The sequence below is a fragment of the Natrix helvetica genome (genome assembly GCF_964273705.1).
Source record: "Natrix helvetica genome assembly, chromosome: 9".
NCBI classification, from domain to species: domain Eukaryota; kingdom Metazoa; phylum Chordata; class Lepidosauria; order Squamata; family Natricidae; genus Natrix; species Natrix helvetica.
This window is the reverse complement of record NC_138560.1, coordinates 8,860,911-8,878,131: the sequence shown is the minus strand read 5'-3', so window position 1 is coordinate 8,878,131 and position 17,221 is coordinate 8,860,911. Positions and strand designations below refer to the sequence as shown.

General features: G+C 46.0%; 1 protein-coding gene across 1 annotated transcript in view; it reads left to right on the top strand.

Moving 5' to 3' along the window:
• NPHS1 (NPHS1 adhesion molecule, nephrin) overlaps positions 1 to 17,221 on the top strand; it is a 49,128-nt gene that overhangs the window by 21,529 nt on the left and 10,378 nt on the right. The window contains exons 13-23 of the mRNA XM_081962144.1: positions 1,277 to 1,363; positions 2,505 to 2,676; positions 4,890 to 5,019; positions 6,197 to 6,369; positions 7,417 to 7,557; positions 10,066 to 10,206; positions 11,346 to 11,461; positions 13,010 to 13,181; positions 14,090 to 14,246; positions 16,625 to 16,776; positions 16,885 to 16,996. Of these exons, the coding sequence (XP_081818270.1) occupies positions 1,277 to 1,363; positions 2,505 to 2,676; positions 4,890 to 5,019; positions 6,197 to 6,369; positions 7,417 to 7,557; positions 10,066 to 10,206; positions 11,346 to 11,461; positions 13,010 to 13,181; positions 14,090 to 14,246; positions 16,625 to 16,776; positions 16,885 to 16,996 (1,553 nt within the window). The remainder of the gene's footprint in view (positions 1 to 1,276; positions 1,364 to 2,504; positions 2,677 to 4,889; positions 5,020 to 6,196; positions 6,370 to 7,416; positions 7,558 to 10,065; positions 10,207 to 11,345; positions 11,462 to 13,009; positions 13,182 to 14,089; positions 14,247 to 16,624; positions 16,777 to 16,884; positions 16,997 to 17,221) is intronic.

Genomic DNA, 17,221 nt, shown 5'->3' with positions numbered 1-17,221 from the left:
GCACAGTCAGCCGGATGTTTAAAGCCTGGATTTGGCATTTTTATGCACCTACTAGCTGATAACCTGGCATTGTCCAGGTATTTATTTATAGGGGTAAAATGTCCGGACCAAACGTAATTTCTAATGTTGGATTTTCCCCCTTACCAGAGGGAGCCCCCTTGTGGAGTACTGTGAAACCGTTAACATGGCAACTCCACTGCACTGTACAGTAGAAGCCATTTAAAGGCACAACAGGGTGCATCTTAACAGAAAACACACCCCAAGGTGTTTTAGTATTTGTCTCCAGAGAGTAAGTCATCTGTGTGGAGTTGGGAGTCCACGCACATCTTACAAGTTGTCAAGTTTGAAAAACGCTAGTTTAGACCAATGAGCGATGAGCTTCTCTGGCTCATTTAACAAGTCATGCTTGAAGCAAACCGAGGCTTAAAGTGATGTTTGTGTGCTGTTTCCATTTCAGAGTTGATTTGGTAATCCATCTCCTGTAAAGTACTCCAGATCAGACCTAGAATGACAATCATTGACCCAGTTTTTACATTTCAGGTCAGCTCTAATCAGTCTTAGGCAAAGCTATGTGCTCGATTTGGGGGGGAAAAAAGACCATGAACGAAAGTTGCAAACTTCCCTTTGCCTGGAGCTCATTTCCTATTATCAGCTCCTCCTGCAGGCATTTTTCTTTGAGCCAGACTTAGATTAAATAAATAAAAAATATAGCAGAAGAAAATAGAGGAAGAGTCCTCCACTTACAACCAGAATTGAAACTGGCTCCTATCTGATTTTATGATCTTTTCTTACCCATAGTCATTAAGCGAATTCAGCTTCCTTCATTGCCTTGGCTGGTCATAAGCCCCCTGGGAAGGTCATACATGTGGATCACGTGACCCTGGAGTGCTGTAATGGTGGTAAATGCATACCAGTTGCCAAGCACTAAATTTTGATCATGTGACTCTGGTGACGGCCCTCCGGAGCTACCTACCAGTCCACCAGAAGTCAGAAAATGGGCCATTTCCGGCCTCCGAAGGGCATCTGGGGAGTGGGAGCAGCCGTTTTCGCCCTCCCCAGGCTCTAAGAAAGCCGTGCGTGCATGCGCAAGGCAGCAGGTGGGGCTCATGCACTAATACGCAGGAGGCACGGCACAGGGGGGCATTAAATTATGTGAGTGGGCACGCAAGCGCTTGGGTATGTGCTTTTGGCACCGAGGTGAAAAAGATTTGCCATCACTGGTATAGACAAAACAAACTTAGTTTTCCTAAAACAAGCCGACTTTTATCATTTGTAGGTGACATGCACACTTGCTGGAGGAGTTCGAGTACAGCTAAAGCAATCTCAGGAGAGTAAAGTTTCGAAACCTTGTCCGGGGAAGCAAGTGAGTGAAAAATCCAGGGCTGGAAACCAAATGTGGCCTTGAAGATCACCCCCCCTCCCCGGTGTTCTGGTTGGTTACTGGGTGGGTGGGTGGGTGAAAATCAATGCTCCTCCTTGTTATGAAATCTCCTTTGATTGTTTCTCGTGACACTCACCCTACATTTGCTTTGATCCCTTTGTTACCTTCAATCATGCAAAATTGGAATTTGAGCACAGCATTCTCAAACTATTGATGGCCTTCCAGTTCTATTCTCATATCTCCACTGTCCAAAATATGCACAAGGACTTCAGTGAGAAGTCTGTTCTGAACCAGAGCTCTTAAACTGTCAGCTCCTGGAAATGATGTGACATGATACTGGCATGTCAAGGAATATCCCTCTCATCCTTGTCCAGGCAGTAGAGTTGTCGCCGCCACCACCACCACCTCCTCCTCCTCCTCCTCCTCCTCCTCCTCCTCCTCCTCCTCCTCCTCCTCCTCCTCCTCCTCCTCCTCCTCCTCCTCCTCCTCCTGTTCTTCTTCTTCTTCTTCTTCTTCTTCTTCTTCTTCTTCTTCTTCTTCTTCTTCTTCTTCTTCTTCTTCTTCTTCTTCTTCTTCTTCGTCCTCTTCCTCTTCCTCTTCCTCTTCCTCTTCCTCTTCCTCTTCTTCTTCTTCTTCTTCTTCTTCTTCTTCTTCTTCTTCTTCTTCTTCTTCTTCTTCTTCTTCCATATCCATCATTGGACATTGGCGATCGTGTTAGAGATTCCCATTTTTATCAACAGCCACATGAAAAAATGCTGCTGAGTTTTCTCCAAACCAGTCCATTAGATTTTGAAGCCATGATGTTCTTCTTCGGCCTGGATCTCGTTTGCCTTCAATTTTTCCCTGGAGGATTAAGTGGAGTATGCCATATTTTTCCAGATATCATATCACATGTCCAATATATTCCAACTTTCACTTTTTTTATGGTTTTGATGATTTCCCTTGGCTTTCCCAGGTGGCTTATCACCTCCTCATTTCTGATTTTGTCAATCCAACTTATATGTAACAGCCGCCTCTTTTTCAGAGTTGATTTATTTGATCTGAGCCTGCTGAGAGTCAGCTTAACAGTGTCTTAACTGCTACCTTTCCATTATGCTTATTGTAATATGCCTTGCTTCCACAGGACATCAAGTTAGTAAGGGAAGGAGCATCTTCAGCCTCATCTGGGAATATTATTTCCAAGGAGTTGGTCTTGATCACGACTCCCAGTGACAACATGGCAACCTACCGTTGCAATGCCACTGGTCCTCCCAGCACTCCCCCAATCACTGCATATACTAGTTTGCTGGTCCAGTGTAAGTTAAAATTCAGCACACGGTGTGCCCACGCACAAACACACATGTACACAGGTCCAGAATGGGAAGTTCTAAGAGGGTGTTGTGGCCCAACAGCGGCCGGCTGAGCTGTTGGTGGACTCTGACAGCGATGACCATTATGGGACTGCTCTGGAGGATGAAGAAGACTCTGGAGGGTGTTTGGAGTCAGAGCAGGGACCAGAGAGGCCTGTTGGCCACCAGGTGGCATCTGAGTCAGGGAGCAGTGTGGAGGAACAGAGGGAGGTTGTCCCTGATATGCATGTGCGTAGAGCTGAGAAGAGAAGGGAGCAGCTGTGGAGAAGACGTCATAGAAGGAAATAGGGACAGATGGCTACTGTTGTGGCCCCTCCCAAAGAGCTTATAGGTGGAGCGATGGGAGGGAAATCTTTGCAGGAAACAACAGTCCACTTTACTAGCCATTGAGAAAGCATTGCGTAAGTCTAATCTTGGTTTCTTGAAGATAGCGTTCTAGGCTCCTAGCCAAGGGGTGGCTTTATCTCCGTCATTAGTTGTGGCAGACAGCCAAGCCTGTGTCTGCATATTCATTAGAATCACGGGACAGAACAGAGGATGAGTGGAGGGATGGAGAGACACAGAAAGATGGATAGATATAGAATACGTTTTAATACGGGAATTGTCTTATTAAAGATTAGAAAAAAGAGATAGAAATTAGAAACTGGGAAATATTATGCATACAGTCACACAATATAACTTACTATAATTAGTATGTATATGCAAATGTTAGAAGTTGTAAGATTACTCAGAAAGTCATTAAGAGTTGAAATATGAAAAAGGGCAAGAGATGATGGATAGATATAGAATACCTTTTAATATGGGATTTATTTCATTAAAAATTAGAAAACAGAGGGGAAATTGGGGAAATATTATTATGCGTATTGTTACATAAATATAAAGTACTAAAATTACTAAGTACACAATCGTTAGAAGTTGGAAGAGTACTACTATGTATACTTAAATAGTATTATTATTGTTACAAGTATTATGTATAAAGTAAATTAACCACAAGATAATATACTGTTCACTAAGTAAACATATTAAAGAAAAAAAACCACGAGAGAGAGAGAGAGAGAGAGAGAGAGAGAGAGAGAGAGAGAGAGAGAGAGGGAGGGGGAGAGGGAGAGAGAGAGAGAGAGAGAGAGAGAGAGAGAGAGAGAGAGAGAGAGAGAGAGAGAGAGAGAGAGAGAGAGAGATGGATGCACAGATTGGTACGGAATTCTTTGTGCTCTCCAAGATTGGCTGTTTTTTGCACACATTATCCAATGAGGTAACAGTGTGGAGGTATGTGGGACTTGCTGGCTGGGGAATTCTGGGAGTTGAAGTCCATGCATCTTTTAAAATTTCCAAAATTGAACCACCCTGCACTAGACGAAATTAGTGTTGGGTAACTTGTAGTACAATGTTTCAAGAAGACACATCAGGGATGCAGACCCATAGTGAGTCCAGAAGAAGTGCGTATTGAAGTGCATTGAAAACTAGTATGTTATGGAGAAAACTAAATGAGGGAATTTGTCTTTTTCTGTGCTATCTAATAAATGGGAATATTTGTAGTTCCAGGTTGGAATGAGTTACACTAGCACTGATAGGTAAAGGCTCCCCTCGCACACATGTGCTAGTTGTTCCCAACTCTAGGGGTTGGTGCTCATCTCCGTTTCAAAGCTGAAGAGCCAGCGCTGTCCGAAGATGTCTCCGTGCCATGTGGCTGGCATGATTCCATGCCAAAGGCGCACATAACGCTATTACCTTCCCACCAAAGATGGCTCCTATTTTTCTACTTGCATTTTGATATGCTTTCGAACTGCTAGGTTGGCAGAAGCTGGGACAAGTAAAGGGAGCTCACTCCGTTATGTGGTGCTAGGGATTCGAACCGCTGAACTGCCATCCTTCTGATTGACAAGCTCAGCGTCTTAGCCACTGAGCCACCTAATTTGGGTAATGAAAATGTCTGCAAGAAAACAACCAAGTTCAGAGAGCACCTGGGACTCCTCCATGCAGGGTTTTCACATACAAAATATCAGTCGATTGAAACAAGCTGTACTGCATTTTCTGCTCCCCTGAATGTTATGTTCCCAAGAGTTGTGAAGTGCACTGTAAGTGGAAAAATAGGAGCCGAATGTGAAACATGATGGATAGGGAGTGATCGTGCAAATCTGAAATGTTCTTTCTTTCCCTAGTTCCACCTCTGCATGCCACCATTACAGCGACAGACGAAAAGCTGAGGCGTGGCCAATCGGTGACGCTGACCTGCAAATCGGGCAGCAGCAACCCTCCTGCTCGTCTCAATTGGCTCAAAGATGGAAAAAGGTGAGCAATTCATCCGAAGGCCACCTTCTTCAAGCTTCTCTGGCTGTCTTTGTGGATTTTGCTTCTTTCTGCCAAGCTCCAATAGCACTTAGACATATATACAGCTTCACAGTGCTTTACAGATCTCTCTAAGTGGTTTATAGAGTCAGCCCATTGCCCCCAACAATCTGGATCCTCGTTTTAGCAACTACAGAAGGACAGAAGACTGAGTCAACCTTGGACCGGTCAGGATCGAACTCCTGGCAGTCGGCAAAGTCAGCCTGCAATATTGCTTTCTAACTACTGTGCCACCACGGCTCTTAAATCACTCAGGCATAGCATATGAAGGTCATTCCTTTTGGGTTCTTCCAGTAGCATCAAGTCACTGGGTTTGGGTCTCTTTTCTGTAATTATTGGATAGCCTGTGGAGTCTCAAGATTAATTTTGCACCCGGGGTTGTTTGCAGGGTAGAGTAAAAAGGAAGTTCAGGAGGGCAGATGTATTGGTGTGATGGAAGCTGTGCCTGTTTTGCTATGTGTGTGGTAGCTGGAGCTTCAGTTGCACCATCACAATTGCCTCTTGACTTTCTTGACCACACCCTGTGGACACCCTTGGTTGCATCAAATCAAGAATCTGTCCTCTCGTATTAAGAGGAAGGTTGGTGTTAGAGGGAAAGCTTTCTACATTCCCTCCAGATTAAGTTTTGAGGACCCCCTTAGATATGCCAGATGCTTTCTTCAGCATGCATCGTGGCTGCGTACTGCCGACCCCATTTGGGTCATGTGTCTTCCCACAATGTCACCGGAACCACAAAACCCGCGAAAGAGAAGGAGGAGAAGATCGTCTTCGCTGTACGGAAAACCTTCCTCAGCTGTCACTTCATATTTCCACCATTGTTCTGACCCATCAGGCTTCCGACTTCCCCAGGCTTCGGCTGTAACATCAACAGAAGAACTGGACAGCTGAATCAGTTCCCAAACTTCACTCGGTCGCGCTTTCTGTTTCTGACAGCAGCATGATACAGGCCTGTCAGAAAACGTGCGAGTGGGGCTATGAAGGCATCAGGTCTTATCTCTTGTTCGTCCCCGGCAGCTGAGCTATGTCAGTAGATTGTCTCTGAGTGTAGAGGTTCATCTCTGGACTCTTGTCAGAAACGTTAAGTTTGGCTGTGATAATCTTCATGCGTTCTCGCCTTCAGGCTGGACGGCATCAATTTAGGGCAGAGGAAAGCAGAATACGGAGGATTCTCCGCCTCCGAAAGGGTGACTCTGGTGGTGTCATCTGCAGATCATGGGAAGAGGGTGGAATGCTATGCCTACAGCTCTGTTCTCTCCGAAGGTGTGAACACCTTCTACCAGCTTACGGTCCTATGTAAGTATGGAAACGTCCCTTAAATGCTGTTTGTTTGTTGCGGGAAGTCCAGCTCTGAAAATGAAGCTTTTTGTTCAACGGATTTGTTCAGCTGGCACAGAATGCAGGCAGTTATGTGTGCTCCCAGAACAGCACATGTTACACCTCTGCTCCGCTGCATCTGTTGCCAGTTTGCTTCAATCCAAGACTTGCAGACTTTGCAGTGGACACTGGCATTCCGCTGCCTTAAAAATGATGCTTGATTACTAGGATAATACATGGATAGAAATCTCCGAGGCAGGTAGATTCCTTAAAGAATAGCTTCATTGGAAATATCATATTGGCACAGATCTGGGGAAAACTGTCTCTGAAGGTTCCCGTGGTTTTCACCTAATTAAAAGTAAACGTTTTCCCACTTTCTCAAAACAATAACTCACACGATCCAATCACGGCTCTGTCTGGTTGCCTGGTGACATCACTCCTCCTTCCTCCAACGAGGGGTGAGAATGTCCTTGGTTCCCAAGAGAAATTATCATATTTTGGCTACAGAATCCCAACTATCTCAAATACCCCTCCCCTGTCCCTCAGCTCCACTGGAGCTGTCAAAAATGGCTTCAGGGTTGACACTCAATTTATGACCATTCACTAAGCAACAATTCAAAGTTATGACAGCACTGGAATAAAGTGACTTATGCCTGGTCCTTGCACTTATGACTGCTGCTCCAGCCCTGTAGTCATGTGACCATGATCCCTATGCGTGGCAACCAGCTTGCAATTGTGACCAGTTGCAGCGGTCTTGTGGTCACCCTTTGTGACCTTCCCTGCCAGATTCTGACAAGGAAGTCAAGGGGGAACCTGGCAGGAAATCACAAGTTTCGGTCATGTGATGGCTCGCTTCCTACCTAACACTGCTAACAACAAATTTTCTGATCTTTATTCGTCATAATTTGAGGACCACCTGTAGATCAATGAGCCAGAAAAAGGAATGTCTCTATTAGCAATCCTGAGGCTCTTTAAGTGTCCGTGGGCCTGGCTTCCAAATATGTGCCTTCATTTCTTTCCACACAGTTCCTCCAGAGTTCTCACCTGAGCAGACCCACCTAGTGCAAGCTGTGGAGCATGGGTCTGCCCAGTTGCCCCTTTTGGTTTCTGCCAGTCCTCCTGAGATTATGTATCGCTGGAGTTTCCTTGGAGAGATGATCTTAACAGGTGGGTCTCGCACCTTAGGATGAAATCCAAAGAAACGAGAACTTGGGTAAGATAAGAATCGGTGGATATCTTCTATCTGCTGCATTCTGTAAAATAACCCACTGGCCCATATCCTATGTTATTTATTATTTATTTATTAGTTTGTCAAACATGTACAAGATAGCTGGTATAAGTACGAACATGGACATGAACAAAGGAAATGAATACAAGTAAATGGAGACAGTAGGACAGGGACGGTAGGCACGCTGGTGTGCTTATGCACGCTCCCGTTTATGGACCTCTTATGAAAGGGGTGAGTTCCATGGTAGACAGTTTGAGATTGAAGCTGTGAGGGTATGAGGATGTAACAATGGAGTTGGGTAGAGTATTCCGGGTGTTGACCACTCTGTTGCCCAAGTTGTATTTTCTGCAATCGAGTTTTGGAGTGGCTTACCTTGAGTTTGTATCAATTGTTTGCCCATAATAGGCCAATGTTGCCTATTATTGAGGTTGAAGCTAAAGTAGTCATTGACAGGTAGGATGTTGTAGCAGATAATTTTGTGTACTATGCTTAGGGCCGACCACAAGCGACGCAGTTCCAGATTGTCCAAGCCCAAAATTTCGAGCCTGGTGGTGTAAGGGATTCTATTGTGAGTAGAGGAGTGGCGTACTCTTCTTGTGAAACACCTCTGGACCTGCTCGATCGTATTAATGTCCAATATACAGTGTGGATTCCAGGCAGATGATCTGTATTCGAGAATAGGTCTGGCAAAGGTTTTCTATGCCCGAGTTAGCAGTATGATGTTGCTGAGAAGAAGCTTCGAAAATATGCCTGCTCTTTGCTTTTTAAAAATGCGCGTACTAATGGCCAAGCTGCGTTTAACGTCCTGTCGACTTAGATTGACTGGGAGACCACGGAGGGAGAAGGAGACAATGGGAACAAGAACAAATGAGAAGAATAAGCTTTTAGTTCTGTTTATGTCAGTCTTCTTGATTCAATTCCAGCCAGGAAGCAAGATTGAAGGTTTGTGTCAAGCATTTTGAAAGGATTGGAAGGAAAAGAAAAAGAATCGGGGGATAAGGGTGGAGCCATTAAAAAAGAGCCAGTGGGCCTTCAGACAGTCAAGATAAGTGGTGGACTGGAAGAAGGGAAGGGATCCGCAGAGATAAATCAAGATATGGAGGTAGAATATCCAGGAGGAGCCAAGATAATAGAATAGGACTGAGCCTTTGGGAACTCAAAAAACCCAGGCTGGACTGGGGGTAAACAGGAGTGGGATTCTACCGGTTTGGAATGGTTCGAGCGAACCATTTTGCTCCGATGATCAGCTGGGCCTGCCCGCCCACCCCTGTGCTTTAGTGACCCATATCTTCTTAGCTGAGTCATACGGCAGAGTGGATTACCGCACCTCAGCCGTTTTCCTCCGCAGCAGTAATGGGGAATGCACGCATGATCACTGAACCGGTTGTTAAACCAGTAGGATCCCAATAGAATTTGGATTTTTCCCTATCCTATCTGGTTGTTTACCACTGGGGGTAAACAACCAGATAGGATAGGGAAAAATCCAAATTCTATTACACTAATTTGATGCAAGCGTACTGTATTTAATATTTGTTCCTTCTGGTGGACAACATTTGGAGACCTGATGGTGTCCCGGGGTGTCAATCTAGTGCATCTTTGCCATAAAACATTGTTAAATGCATTAAACTGGAAGTGTTGAATTTATATTTACTGACAGAATAAGGGAGACTAGTGTAGATCTATTTCAAGCTATTTAGCTCTCATCAGGTAGCGATACCCTTCTGGGATTCGAACCTGGGCTACTTGCAGGTAGATGTATCAGCCTCTAAGACACGGGCTCTCCTTGCTTTGTCGGCTATACCAGGAGCCTGTGCAGGCAGTCACTTCTGCAACAAACTATTTTTGTTGCGAAAGTGACTGCCTGTGAAGGCTCCTGGATTGGGGCTGAAAGGTGAAAGCAGAAGCAGTATGCTCCGTCCCATATTTGAGTAGATCACGTTGCCCTGGTAGACCAGTCTGGTGAGAAAAAAACACTTATTAAATGGCGGGTTTCTTAATCTTGGATTTTCTTTCTGTTGTCCCTTTCGATGTCAAAGGTCTTCACATTTAGTGAAATTAAAAAAATGGAGACTACCGGTGTGTGAGCTATGCAGGATCCTGACCCCATTGGTGTGAGAGATCAGAATCAGAATATAGTTGGAAGGGACCTTGGAGGTCTTCTAATCCATCTTTTCTTTAAAAAAAACTCCAGTGATGAAGCACTCATAATTTCTGAAGGCAATCTGTTCCACTGGTTATTTGTTCTCACTGTCGGGAAGTTTCTCCTTAATTGCGGGATGGAATTAAGAATTAGGATGGTAGCAAACCTGATGCCGAAGAACATTTGAACATTGAATCATTGACCACGGTTGGCTTCACCCATGAAATCCCCCCCACTCTTTGCCCTGGTACTCCAAGTGCTTGTTTCTTTGTGGAGCTTGACTTGTGATGGATTGTGTCTGTTGTAGAGGGTTCCCCACGCTACCACTTGCGGGATGGTGGATCTCTGGAGATCTGGAATGTGACTCGAGCCGATGCTGGCAAATACAGGATCCACTGTGAGAATGAAGAAGGACAAAATGAAACTACTATCACTCTTAACGTGCACTGTAAGTAACAGGTTCAGAGGAATATATTCCCTGTCTTCATACATTTATATAGACTCAAGAAAGAAAGATTTGATTTAACCCATCCTTTCTGAAGCTGGTTCCATCCAGATGTGTTGGGCCAACTTATATCAGGTCCAGCCATAATGGCTAGTGGCCAGGCAATATGGGAATTTTGCCCCAACATTTCTTGAAGGACTCAGATTGAAGAAGGATGGAGTTCTTTTTCCATGTCCCACTTTACAGTTTCTTCTAAGAAAGTTTCTTTCCTTCCTTCCTTCTCCCTTCCTTTCTTCCTTCCTTCCTTCCTTCCTTCCTTCCTTCCTTCCTTCCTTCCTTCCTTCCTTCCTTCCTTCCTTCCTTCCTCCCTTCCTTCTTTTCCCTCCCCTCTTCATTCTCCTTTCTTCTTCCTTCCCCTCTTTCATTTTTCCTTCCTTGCTCCCTTTCCATCTTCCCATCTTTTTCTTTGCCTTTCCTCTTTTCCTTTCTCCTTTCCTGTCCCTTCTTGCAGGCTCAAATGCAAAAGGGGAAACATTTCTCCTTTTGTTTGGCTTTTAATTTGCTTTGATTGCCCTCTGCCAGCGAAAACAGAGCTCAGGGGGCCTACGTGTTCCATTTTTACCGGCAGAGGCACAGCAGGATGGTCCTTTGCTGTTTCCAGGCCAGCTCCATGGGCCAAGTCTAAGCATCCTGCGGCCCGGATACGGCCCGTGGGCCTTGAGTTTGACACCCCTGGTTTATTTAATCAACTGGCTTGCATTATGAGGATCCTTACATTGGGCAAGAGGTTGGACTAGAAGCCCTCCAGGTTCCTTCCAGCCCTAGGATGCTATGATTTAGCAACATCACATGTTGAGGCCAGTGCTAGGTCACCATCTTTCTCCCTTCAGCTTTCTCAGGCGCAGGCCTGATCTGTGCGACTTTGCCTAGTTAACACAACCGAATGTGTTTACTTAATCTGCATAATATATTAAGCATTATACTCACACAGGCACCTCCAGCCAAAGCTAAAATTAATGGGAGAGCTTAGCATGTTGTAGAAATGCAGATGTCAAATCGTTAACGCAGCTTGAACGGACAACGGTGTGAACCGAGTTATGCTTTTTTCCTTTCTCTCTCTCTCTCTCTCTCTTTACAAACAGATTCACCCTCCATCCGCAGCATTGCCGATCCAACCTACGTGGACCTGGGGGACAACGCCGAAATTGTGTGCCAGGCTGATGCCAACCCTCTACCAAATTTCCAGTGGAGGTGGCTGGTAACGTTATAGGGCTAAGCCAGGAGAAAGCAGGGGAAGGATTGGCACAGATTCTGTTTGCCAACGCTATAGCGGTGCCAGCAGGAGAACGTTTCTTACTCCAATTAAAACGGATGCGAATGTAGCCATGCCAAGTGAGATGACCTTTTTTTTCCAGCCTCCTTTATTTTATTTATTTATTTCTTGGATTTCTAAACCGCCCCCTCTCCCAAAAAGGGACTCGGGGCGGTGTACAGTCAAATGCAGATAAAAATACAATAATATAAAGCAATTAAATACATTTGGATGGAGGAGATAAGGCTGTACAAGAAATAAATATACTATAAAAACCCTAAAAACATCCCCAATTAAAATACCCAAACCCAATTAAAATATATCCCCGGGAGGTAAAACTAAGAGAGTGCCAGGCCAGCTGATTGAAATAGGTGAGTCTTTAATTTTTGACGGAAGGAACGGAGGTCGGTGGTAGTTCGAATATCAGGGGGGAGGTCATTCCAGAGGGTTGGGCCCATCACAGAGAAGGACCTACTCCTAGGTGTCGCCCGCTGGCATTGTCTAGCGGACGGCACCAGGAGGAGTCCCTCCCTGTGTGAGCGGATAGGTCGCAGGGACGTGTGTAGTAGGATGCTTTACAACTTGATGGCTAATAATGGTTCTTTAATGGCCGCTGACAACTAAAAAAAATACTTCCTTTAAATGCTTTGGTAATGTAGCTCCTAACAATCAAACATATTGCACTGACTAGGGTGAGCCAGACATAAAAGAGTAAGAATGAGCTTTGCGTTTAACGGGCTGGCAGGAATCTTGCATTACTCCAAGATTATGAGGCTGTTTTGCAGGAGCGGATTGCTTCTTTAGAGACTGGCATTATGTGGTTGGTGGTTTGCTCCACTTTACTCAATACATAAAGGTAAATAAGAGTTGGGGATTTTTTTTCTTTGCAGCCCAAGAGGTTCTTGGATAATCTTCCAGGGGGGGGCTATGTGCCAGAAGTAAGTGGTGCCAAAGACAAGCGTAGTAAAAGAAAGGCAAGCCACACACATCTACAGGCAGATGTCAGATGTGCTCTGTGTAGAATAAGCCAGGGGGCTGGAACGAGGGACGTGTGTGTGTGTGTGGGGGGGCAATCTGCAATAAAGAGAGTTCTGAATTACAGATAATCCTCGGTTTACAATCATTTACATACAATAAGAACCGTGGTGGCTCAGTGGTTAAAATGCAGCATTGCAGGCTAATTCTGTTGACTGCCAGCAGTTCGATTCTCACTGGCTCAAGATTTGACTCAGCCTTCCATCCCTCTCTAAGCAGTTTACAGAGTCAGCCTCTTGCCCCCAACAATCTGGGTCCTCACTTTAGGATGGAAGGATGGAAGGATGAGTAAACCTTGAGCCTGGTGAGATTCGAACTGCCAAATTGCAGGCAGCAGAAATAGCCTGCAGCACTGCATTCTAACCACTGCACCACCACAGCTCGACGGGAAAGGGTCTCCAGCTGCTGGTTGTATGGCTTAATAATACAATCTTCCTGTTATTCTGGCCTCTTATGTAGGGCGATTTGGAGCGCAGCCTGGAAGATTTGGGTTTTAAACTATTGTCTGAAGGATTGTTGGGCACCCTGCAGATCCAGGCAGCCCAACGAACACATGCTGGACTTTATGAGTGTCAAGTAGATAATGGCATCTCCCCAGCAGCCAAAAGCAGTGCTCGTCTGATTGTGCGATGTAAGTATTGACGCTAGTCAACCTCTAATATGTCCTAGACTTAAAGACTCCTTTAAAATCCAATGTTTTACTTGTCATAATTGCTTGTCGCCCACCCCTGTAGTGTTTCTCTGAGCCCCTTGATGTCATCCCTTCCTTGGCTTTTCTTCTCAGCCAGCAGCTTACACACACAATACAAGTTTAACCCAGGGGTGGGCTGCTACAGGTTTGCCCGGGTTCGGGAGAACCCGTAGCTAAAGTTATGGCCAGTTCAGAGAACCTGCAAATCCCAGCCGTGGCTGGCCTCGCCCAGCTTCTGCAGCCACTTCCACTCCACCCCTCCCCTCCCAGGAGTCCCCACGGGGCCCATTTTGGATGTGAGGTAAGTGCAGGGCCTGCGCGGAGGCTCAGGGAGGGGGGAAAATGGGCCTTCTGAAAGTTCCAGAAGGTTGGAAACAGGCCCATTTCCAGCCTCCAGAAGACTTCCGGAGTCCGGAGGAGGTAGTGTTTGCCCTATATTACAGAAGTGAGTATACCCCCTCACATTTTGTAAATATTTAAGTATATGTTGCCAGCAGTTTAGACATTAATGGCTGTATGCTGCGTTATTTTGAGGGGACAGCACACTTACACTGTTATATACACTGTACGCTCACTACTTTACATTGTAGCCAAGGGTCATTTCTTCAGTGTTGTCACATGAAAAGATATACTTAAATATTTACAAAATGTGAGGGGGTGTACTCACTTCTGTGACATGCTGCTGGGGAAGGCGAAAACGCCCCCCCCATCCCTCCCGCTGTGGTGCAGGAGGCCGACTAGGCCCCGCCCACCATGGCCCCGCCCACCCAGCAACCAGGCAGAGAACCCATTGCTGATATTTTGGAAGCCCACCCCTGCTTTAGCCACACATCTCTCTTTCACTCTAGATCCGCCAGAAATCATCAAGGGCCCTGGGCAGAGGAAAGTGGCAGCTTCAGGTGATGGAAGAAGCCAAGCTGTGCTTCAGTGCAGTGCTCAGGGTGTGCCCACTGTGCTCTTCAGCTGGGCCAAGAATGGGGTCTCCCTCGATCTCCAAAGTCCCAGGTGAGATTCCCCATCAGGAGGTGAAGTAGTAAAAAGAATGAAGAGTTGAGTTTGACTTTGGATGACTGCACCAACACAACCAGACAGGTGGCTCGTGAACCCAACGGGGACCAGAATTTCCATTGCTAAGCAAGGGCATTGTTAAGTGAGGCACACCCAATTTTACGATATTTTTTTTGCCATGGTTGTTGAGCGAATTGCGGCAGTTGTAAAGTGAATCATGCGATGGATGAATCTGGCTCCCCTTGATGCTTTGCTTGTCGGAAGCTGGTTGGGTAGGTCGCAAGTGGCAATCCCGTTAACCCAGGACACTGCAACCATCGCAAATACGTCTGAATTTTGATCATGGGACCCTGGGGATACGGCGAGGGTTGTAAGTATGAGGACCGGTTGCAGGCCAATCATTTTTCAGTTGCCTCATAGCTTTGAAGGGTTGCTAAATAAATGATTATAAGTCAAAAATTACCTCTACGTAAATGGTTCTTCCAGTTCAGGCATGGTGCTCTGCTTTCCTACCAAGTCAAGCGTGACTCTGAGCCCAAACAACACTGCCCAAGTGCTACATGCCTGTTGAGCATCCTAAGAGCCACAGTGGCACAGTGGTCAGAATGCAGTACTGTAGGCTACTTCTGCTGACTGCCAGCTGCCTGCAATTTAGCAGTTCGAATCTCACCAGGCTCAAGGTTGACTCAGCCTTCCATCCTTCCGAGGTGGGTAAAAAGAGGACCCAGATTGTTGGGGGCAATAGGCTGACTCTGTAAACCAATTAGAGAGGGCTGTAAGTGCTATTGCTATAGTTATTAGCATCTAAGCCAGGGGTGTCAAACTCAAGGCCTGAGGGCCGAATCTGGCCCATGGGGTGCTTAGGTCTGGCCCGCGGGGCTGCCCTAGAAACAGCAAAGGACCTGCCCGCGGTGCCTCTGCCAGCGAAAATGGAGCTCGGGAAGGCCATGTGGGACCCTCCCGAGCTCCGTTTTTGCTGGCAGAAGGTTGCAGGAGCCCGTTTTCGCTGGCAGAGTGCTCGGGCCACCACAGGCACATCCGAAACGAGTGACATCAAGCTGGCCATGCCCACCTGGCTCCCCGAGGTCAAACACAACCCTGATGCGGCCCTCAATGAAATCGAGTTTAACACCCCTGATCTAAGCAGTGAATTTTATGGAGGTCAACCTGCAGCACCCAAAGTCTTATCTCCTGGTCCCTTATCAGCTTCATTTTGGTTCTTGCCCATAAGGCTCTGCAGGGGACAGAATAAGAAAGCTCAAATATATTGCCGTGTTGCAATGCCAAGCACATAACTTATGGACTTGCATCCGACATTGGGACACAGCTAGGAAAGCCTGTTGTGATGCATGTTTTATCATTTTTGGGGGGTCATGATGGTTTCTATGAAATATCTGTGTTACTGTCCGATGCATTTTTTAAATTGCATTTCCGCAAGTCAAATACGGTTTGATTTCAGTGAGGCTGTAAGGGCAGGAATTTATATGTGAGTAAGCGGCTCTGTAAATCCTCTGCCGTGTCTCCCATCTCTCTTCATCAAACTAAGTTTCCCTGCCTTGGAAAAAGGAGAGTGGAAGTTTGCCGTTGCTTACAGACATTCCCAAGCATTTGCACTCAGCTTGCAAAGGCTTAACTCCTTTTTGGGGCAAATGGTGGGAGGGGGTGGGTGGGTGGGGGATTAAGCATCTCACAGGAGTTGAATGCTTACAATATTCTGCTCAGTTCTATTTGGAATTAAATTTGTAACTTAAAAGTTGTTCCAACGTGGCTGGGGTCCAACCTAAGCCAGCCGAAGTTTGATAATCAGTTTGACACTCGTTTGGATTCAGTTTAGTTCCAGTCGAGTTGGGGAAATGTTACAAATGCATTTTTATCTGCAAGAGAAGAATGGGGAATGGAACGAATCAATACGGTGAATTTGCTATGTTTAAATGTCAGAAATCACACATAAGAATAGATACGATGCTGAAAAGATTTGTCTACTTTTTCCCAATCTCTGTTTCCCTCTCCGCCTTCCCTCCCCTCCCCTCTCCTTCTCCTCCCCTCTCCCTCTCCTTCTCTTCCTGTCCCTATCCCCTCTCCTCACCTTCTCCCTCCCCTCCTTGCTTCCTCTCCTTCTCCTCCCCTCTCCTTTTCCCTCTCTTCTCCTCTTTCCTCTCCTCCTCCTCCCCTCCCCTCCTTGCCCTCTCCTCTCCCACTCCTCTCCTCCTTGCTCCTTCTCCTCTCTCCTCCTCTCTTCCCATACCCTTCCCTCCACTCCTGCCTGGATTTTTCTTGTTTCTCAGTTTGTCACTGCATTTCCATTTATCAAATATTGAATGACGACTGAGCTGCACCACATTTATGACATAATCCATGACATTATCTTTCCCCAGGTATAGTGTGGTCACAAGCTACGAGGATTCTTTACACACCAGCACCTTAACCATTGCCAATGTGAGCGCAATGCTTGACTATGCCATCTTCACCTGCACGGCCAACAATGATCTGGGCACAGATGCCTTTGACATCCAGCTACTTAGCACGAGTAAGGAGCAGCTGGAAACCTGGATGTCCATCTGGTGACGTTTGAAGATCAAAAAAAATCCTTGTACCATTTGAATTAACTTGAGCTACTTTGATCATTTCTTGCCAGGTCGTCCTGACCCACCAACAGGGTTCAAAGTTGTCAGTGTAGCTCATAATTGGTTGGCTTTGGAGTGGATCCCAGGTTTTGATGGAGGCCTGCAGCAAAGCTTTCGTGTCAGGTAAGGCTCATGGAGATAAAAGTCCCATCTGTCAACACAGGTGCATTAAATCAATGTACCTCTCATGGTTCCATGTAGGAATTCTTGGGAACTGCTATCACTTGGTTAAATTGTTGTTCTTAGGAACTCTGACAAAGGGTCAGGCCCAAAACCAAGAATGACATGGGATGATTCCTCCAAGCTAAATTCTTTATTGTTTCCACACCTGTAGACAGAATCTTGCCG